General features: G+C 33.0%; 1 protein-coding gene across 1 annotated transcript; it reads left to right on the top strand.

Annotated features, from left to right (window-relative positions):
- Positions 1 to 243: 243 nt before the first annotated feature.
- On the top strand, positions 244 to 6,983 carry LOC120079443 (GDT1-like protein 4). Its single transcript, XM_039033622.1, has 9 exons — positions 244 to 598; positions 691 to 756; positions 1,724 to 1,864; positions 2,061 to 2,159; positions 2,339 to 2,411; positions 4,870 to 4,958; positions 5,668 to 5,751; positions 5,862 to 5,921; positions 6,569 to 6,983. Exons 1-9 carry the CDS (start codon positions 506 to 508, stop codon positions 6,755 to 6,757), a joined length of 894 nt encoding a protein of 297 aa, XP_038889550.1. The 5' UTR covers positions 244 to 505; the 3' UTR covers positions 6,758 to 6,983.
- Positions 6,984 to 8,160: the final 1,177 nt, after the last annotated feature.

Raw genomic sequence — 8,160 nt, forward strand, 5'->3', positions numbered from 1 at the left:
CGTCCCTGTATTGGGCCCCTCCGGTTTGACCCCATCCCCGATCAAACCGGGGAATCTCCATAATTGGGGATAGTTTTGAATTTTCGCATTGGCAAAAAGCAATAAAAAAGTTTTAAAGAAGAGATCCATAATTATCCAATCAATCAGCCAAAAAAAAAACCAATCAATCAGCCAAAAAAATAAACGCTTAATTCACCACTTTCTAACCCGTTGGTCAAAATATTTACTTGATTTTTTTTAAAAAAGAAATAAATAAAGCAAAAAAGCTTCCATGATTTTGGCTATGGTGGATCTCTAGCTTCGAAGAAGCATCTCCCTCTTTCTCTCTCTCTATCTCGCAAATTCAAGTTGTGGGTGTTGTACAATTGCAGCAAAGCAATGCAGATCTGATCTTCCTTTGCAATTGAGAGAGATCCCACCTTCTCAATTTCTTCTCCGATTCAGATCCCCGTTTACAAAGAACTAACTCCATCCATCCACTATCTTCTTAATCCCTTTTTCTTCAATGGGTTTGCGTTCAAACCCTACTGCAAACCTCTCTTTCTCTTCTTCTTTTCTCCTCCTTCTGCTTCTTCTTTCTCTCTTTGCCTCCCTTCAGGTATTCATCTATCATTTCTCTTCTTTTTGTTTCTTTCTTTATGCCCTTCTTATGATGGGTTTGATTTGTATTGTTTGTTGGGTGTTTTTAAGGTGTATTCTGCGGAAGTGGAGAAAGATGAGTTGGATGGACCTAAGGATCTCGGTCGTCGTAGCAAGGTGAGTACGATTCGTTATCTTTATTGTTATGCTCTGTATAAAGCGGTTTATTATGTATGTGAAATTATTGGTGGACTGTGAATCTCTGGTGCCGGCCATGCCAGGAGGGGATTTTGGGCTTTGGGGTTATATTGAGATTGAGATCTGTGTTTTTTGGCATAATTGTTTTCATTCTTGTACATTGTAAATAGAACTAACTATTGAGGTACACTCTTGAGCGTTGTAGACTTTTCACTACCTGCTTTTTTATGAAAAAGATTAAAACAATTGTAATTCCAGGGGGCCGCGAGGGAAGATGGCATTGTGGTATTTTGTACCATGTAGCTAATACCGTTTAACTAGATGGTGCTGGTTTTGTTTTGGAGAACTTGAAGAAGGCCAGTTGACATGGGTTTAGGATTTCTTAGGAGATTGTTGGGAGTGTTTCCAGAATGTGACTTTTTAGAGTTGTGTTCAATTTTTGAAGCTGTTTGAAACATATTTATTCGTATGTTTTCACTTAGTTTTATTTATATGAACTTGAAAAAATGTAATGTGGGTTAAATCACTTCATACTTAAAAAGCAATTAGTACTTGAATATGGAGTATTATTTTTGGAACTACTGAGAAAACATTTGAAATTATGTTTTCTGATATTCTTTCTTTAAAATAACAGGCATGTTTGTGAGGCACAAATGGGGAATTTTAGTAAAGTTTCCAAACAGTTTAAGCAACCAGCTATATAAACTGATTATTAGGGATTTAATAATCTTAGTTGTTTGCCCGTTCTTTTTTTTGGCATTGGCTGCTATTTTGAGTAATGGCTCTTTTGCCTTGTTTAGAGCATCTTGTTTGGCCATTCTGAAAAATAAAAGAATTCGGGATCAAAATGTGAACCCCAATTGATCATTTCCTTTTTCTTTTCGTCTTTAAATTCTAGTTTCAGTTCTTTCATGATGTTATTCTCGTCTGTATTTCCCTTCATTAGATTTCTTGGAGCAACAGTGACACGATTGCTGCAAAAAAGGATGGTGTTGACCCAGAAGATCTTAATCTTGACATGGACTCCATTGGTCTTGGAGTTTTTGACGCATTTTTTGCGAGTTTGTCGATGATAATTGTCAGTGAGGTTGGTGTAGATGATTCTATTCTCACTTATACTTTATGTGAACTTTTCCAAAATGCACTTGGGTGAATTCGTGCAGTGTCAGTTCAATTGAGCTATTGACATGAACTGAAGATTGAAGGATGGGAAATGGAAATCTTTTATCTAACTGGCTGTTTGTTCAAGTTCATTTTAACTTTTCTGGAATATTTGTGTGTAGATTGGAGATGAGACATTTATAATTGCTGCGCTTATGGCTATGCGCCACCCCAAGTCCATTGTTTTATCTGGTGCGCTCGCTGCCCTGATTGTAATGACAGTAAGTTGAATGAATCTTTCATTTTCATTTAGCTCCTAGAATAAAAATTTATTTTAAGTTTCCAACTTAGTTTTATAGTATGGTTCTGTATTTGTTTTTTCTTTTTGGATTGTTTAGCAACTGCACGCCAATATCCTCACTCTAGTGACTAATAGTAGAACTATTTCCATGTCCATTAGGTACTCTCAACTGGTTTAGGTAGGATAGTGCCGAATTTGATATCAAGGAAACATACCAATAATGCCGCTACAGGTACGTACATGGTATTTTATTCTTTTTGGAGTATATCTATTTATAGACTACTCTATGATGCTATTCATTCTATTTTGACTATATCTTTTGGGAGTATCTTTTCTAATATATATTTCCTGGTTATTACCTGACGATTCCCCTACAGTTGTAATTCCATTCATACATAGGGTTGATAATTCTGACAATTTTCTTCTGTTATTTCACTGCCTCTATTAGTTGTCACTTTTCTCTATCAACAATGAAAAGAAAAAGAAAAGAAAAGAAAAGAAAAGAAAATCTTAAGATTCGCTCATTCACTTAGTTTTAGTGGTATCTATACGTATCAGTAAATAAACTAAACTTCTATAGATAGAAAGCAGAAGATGGGTTGAATACAAAATCCTGACTTCAAATTTTCTACCTATGCAAAAGGCTTGCTACCAAGAGAAGAGCCTCCTAAAAGCATCTATACCTCAAAGGAAGAGTTCATTCGAAGAGTAAAGAGTCACTAATATCCCTACCGTCTGTAACAATAAGAAAGAGTTGGCGTCATCTGAGTGAGACCAAAAAATCTGGGTTTTTGACGCAGCTTTGGTTTCGACCAAAGGGAATTGACCTTAATAAACTTGGTTAAATTTTGGAGAAATTACCTTTTTGTCCCTAGATTTTGGGTTTAGTTTCCGTTGGTCCCTAGGATTCACAATGTTACACTTTTACCCCTTAGTTTTGAATTTGATTTCTATTTTATTCCTAGATTTTCAAATTTTACATTTTTATTTTTTATCTGAATTTTAAGTTTTGTTTCTATTGCCGCTAGTGCTGCAAGACGCAAGTATGCTTTTAACTTTGATTTTTCATTAAATACTCACTTTTAATCCTTATTATTAATGTCTATTAATTAATTTAAAAGAATTAAATTAGTTTTCACTGATTTTCCGTCATTATTAAAATTAATTAAATATTTTCACATCAAAATTATTTTAAATTAGTTAACTAAAAGTTGCCATCAATTACCAAAGTGAGTATTAATAAAAACTCAAGGGTAAAAGTATAAAGTATTGAAACCTAGGGACCAAATGAAACTAAAGTCAAAACTCAGGTTAAAAATATAACATTTTGAAACCATCATTGGTTGGTCCAGTGGTAAATATGAGGGCATGATCTCGATAAAGAGTTAAGAAGTCATGGATGCAATCCATGGTGGTAACCTACATAGGAGTTGATATCCTACGAGTTTCATTGACACCCAAATGTTGTAGGGTCAGATAAGCGATCCCGTGAGACTAGTCAAGGTGTACGTAAGCTGGTCGGGATGCTCACGGATATCAAAAATAAAAAATGGTAACATTTTGAAATCTAGGGATTAAATGGAAATTAAACTAAAAATCAAGGGTAAAAGTGTAACTTTTTGAAATTTAGAGACTAAATGGAAACTAGACTCAATAGGGATTAAAATTCCCTTAAATTTTTGTTTCACTTAATTTTTTGAATGAATCAAATCAATTATTATAATTGATGCAATACAATAATTCAAAAAGTTGGTCAGAAATCTGAATCATACGTCCATACTAAACTGGAATTGAATTAAACCACCTTCCTATGGCTAGTTAATCAACTTAACTAGTTTAAACTAGTTTGGTCCAGTTAAAACTGTGAACTAATCAACGTGTCAAGATAGTTCTAGAATTAAATTGGCTTGGGTTTAAATGCAACTCTGGTTTCAACCAAACAGTATTTGACTCAATCAACCTTGATTAACCTTTTGTTTCATTTCATTTTTCAGTGAATTTAAATGATCAAATTAGTTCTTGGGTTATTTCTATACAATCCTTCTTAGAAGGAAATATTTCTTCAAAATCTCGGTATCAAGATTATCGTACTAACTTGAATACACATGTCTTAGATTTATGTACAAGAAACCTGTAGGGCGCTATTTTTCCAATGAAAGTGCGATTCGTGGTTTCGGGTTTGGGTTCAAGTTTTACCCTTAGAAGGTGGTACTACCACTTTAGCTGAACCTCCATACTTTCAGGTATTTAACTGAAGGTACTAACCCACTTTTTTTGACGATGGATTTATTTAATTCAATATTTTAAATTAATCAATTAAATAAGTTAGCCACAGTGGCATACTGATATCACATTAATGCAAACCCTTCTTTCTTACGTCTTATGAACTTAACAAGCTTAGTGAATTCAAACGATGAATAAGATAAAACTTGTAGGAGCCATCCCTGCACTTTTTGTACATTCACATATTAAATTTAAATTGACGCATCGCTTAAACTACTACGGCCTGTTATTTTGGGCTGTTGTTGTAATGGTACCTTTTCCAGATGATGAGGCTACATTTATAGTTTTACTTGCTAACCGTGACTCTGTCTAAGTTGCATACTTCTGCTAGAGTCTTTATTTTTGTTTGTTTCTTCTGATATCGATTATAGTGATGTCAGCCTATGTTTTTATATTGTTTTCTGCAGTTCTGTATGCTTTTTTTGGATTGCGGTTACTTTACATTGCTTGGAGATCCAAATCAGAGAAATCTTCAACTAAAAAGGAAATGGAAGAAGTATGCTATCGTTGACATCTTCTTGCAGTTTGATGCTTGTGCTTTATTTTCTGTGGAGTTATGGATTCGTGTCTGCATTTTTCTTTGTTGTCTGATATTAGTTTCTAGTCGTGAAGCTCCTTATTTCTATTGGACATTTTTTATAAAAGATTTGGTGATTCACCACCCATATTATGAAGATAATCATAATACAGATGTTTGGTAGTTTATCTTTTTCCCCTGTTTTTAATAGCATTTATTTGAGGCATTTATCTGTTATTTAATAAATAGAACTACAGTGTGAAACGGATAGATGGCTAATTCAATACTGGAGGGGCCATGTTTAGTATGCCTGATTTCGATGTTTACATGGTGGACTGTTATATTCCTTATATACACGTCTATATATCCATAACCCTTTCCCATGTCTAGATTTTGTTAGGACACCCCCTAACAAGAACACTCGAGAACTCAAGAACACGAAGAACAAACAAATATATCTATGTAATTCACGTGTCCCCATCATGTTATCTCACTTTTTAAGAAAGCATATGGTTGTTTTAGTTTTAGCCCTATATGGAATTTATCTTTAGGATCATGAATTTATATTGTCTAGCCTTTCCTCGTTTGTTAGTATCGGTTGATGGTCTTTGTTCAGTCAATGTGAGAATGGCTTCTTGCTTTCTTGTATACTCTTATTCGCTAAATTGACTTCTAATCATGTGTTCAGGTAGAGGAGAAACTTGAGGCTGGACAATCCAAGACGACCTTCCGCCGCTTCTTTCTGCGATTTTGCACACCCATATTCTTGGAGGTCCACCAACTAATATATCACTGATTTAACATTAAAATTTACCTCATTGTTCCATTAGTTTCATATATATAATTCCTAAGCTGATTTTGGAGATCGTTTTGGCTTTGCAGTCATTTATATTGACATTTCTTGCTGAATGGGGGGATCGGAGTCAAATAGCAACAATTGCTGTAAGTTCTTTCATAGAATCTTATATTTAGTTGACCATCATGGGTTGACCTAGTGGTAGTAGGAACATAAAAAAAAAAAGAACCAAAGGGCTAAGGGGTCATGAGTCAATTCATGGTGGCCACCTACCTAAGATTTAATATCCTATGAGATTAGTCAAGGTGCACATAAGTTGGTTTAGACGCTCACAAATATATATTAAAAAAAAAGAATCGTATACTTAGTTTGGTATCTTCTGGACCAGTTTCCAATTTTTTTACTTCTATGGAAGTTTGATTTAACCATGGTTTCGATAGTTTTTATATTCTAGAAGCAATAACCATACCTCGCTTTTAATTTTCATTAATCATTTAGCATAAATCTGAATTGATATTGAAACTTGAAATCTAACTATTACACGTGACTTGAAAGATAGGAAGAAAAGACGACGGCTCTATGAGGTTTATGTTCAATGATGTACCAAAAAACTAATAGGCATATTGGTAGAACTGTTTTTTTATAACCATTATATTCAAAATGTTGAAAAGAAGCATTTAAACCATAACTACTGTATCTAATGAAATAAAAGATCAAGAAGACTTTAAGCCATAACTACTTTACTTAAGAATGAACCATATTGAGTTGAAATGTGTGGGGGTCTGTATCGCAGCTAGCAACACACAAAAATGCACTTGGAGTGGCTGTGGGAGCCATATTGGGGCATTCAATTTGTACATCAATGGCTGTGATTGGTGGAAGCATGTTGGCATCAAAGATATCCCAAGGCACAGTTGCAACTGTTGGAGGCTTGCTCTTCCTTGGCTTCTCCTTGTCTTCCTATTTTTTCCCTCCTCTATGAAAAGCTTTAACCCCAATCGTTCACCTGTTTGTATGTCATTTTGTCTTTCTAAATTCTTTCCAACCTTTTTTTTTCCTTCCTTTTTTTTTTTTTACATTTTTAATAGTTTGGAGAAGTCAGATATTTCTTGGCCCTTGGTCTAGCATACACAAGTATATTTATGTACCGATTCTAACTCTATAGTTCAAAAGCAAATTCATATAGAGCCTTTTTGTACTCACATAAATTGGGGTTTTTTCCTTTTTCTTTTTCAATCTTTTGGTATGGATGACTTAAATTTTGGATTCTTAGTGGTATATGCACTAAAATTTAAAAATAATGAGGTAGGACTCTTTGTCATTGTCACAACGTAGTAAGAGTATGTAAATTATCTACAACAATTTGTCATTGTTTGAGCACACGACATGTTTGAGAGTGGTTTTAAAAGTGATTCTAAAATAGTTAAAATCACTCCCAAGATTATTCACAAACATATATTAAGAGTTTGTTGATCATCCATATTATTTCTCACGCATAATTAATGAAGAGTTGTTGAAATTGGAGTTAAAAAGAGAAATAGCATTTTTCAAATTTTTATATTATCCATATTATTTTTCACACACAATTAATTAAGAGTTGTTGAAATTGCAAGAGAAATAGTATTTTTTTTAAAATTTTTATATTGGAAAATAGCAAAATGTATATAGGTTAGGAAAAATAGCAATGAATTTGAATTTAGTTCATTATTAATCATTATATTGCAAAAATTCCTAAAAAGTATCTACAGTTAGTTTATTTCACAAATACATATTTTTTAAAGTCATAACAACCTAGGTTTTAATTGGTATTTAAAATATATTTTATTTATAGAAAATAAGATTTGATTTAACCTTATAAAAACTAAGATATGGTTCAACCTCTTGAAAAATTAAAATATTATGTAAACATTTAAAATAAATAGTTGATCTAACAACATCCAAAATATATGAAGATTAACGGTATAACTCTTCAAGATTAAAACACAAAAACCGAACTCCAAAGCTGAAGAGACCCCTGAAGAGACCATTCATTACAAATTAAGATCGATTGGCATAAAACAAAAATTAATTAGAGTGTAAACCATAGGGAAAGAAAGGTAAGATTTGCGACAACACAAAAAATGTTAAGAGAATGGGATGATTACAAGAGAGGGAAAACAAACTCACTTCCAGGGACCATTAATAACAGATCAACAATGGCATGAAGATTTTAATTGAAACGAGATAAAAAAATTTTTAAAAAAAATAAAGGAAAAAAATGAAACAAGATGAAGATATTAGATTTTCAAAAAGAGGGGATATTCAATTTTCAAATGAAGATATGTGATTTCAAAAGATTTTTTTGAACAAGAATTTAAAAGAATTTTAGATTTAAAATTTTGGGGG

This window comes from Benincasa hispida, chromosome 6 (assembly GCF_009727055.1).
Source record: "Benincasa hispida cultivar B227 chromosome 6, ASM972705v1, whole genome shotgun sequence".
Taxonomy (NCBI): Eukaryota; Viridiplantae; Streptophyta; class Magnoliopsida; order Cucurbitales; family Cucurbitaceae; genus Benincasa; species Benincasa hispida.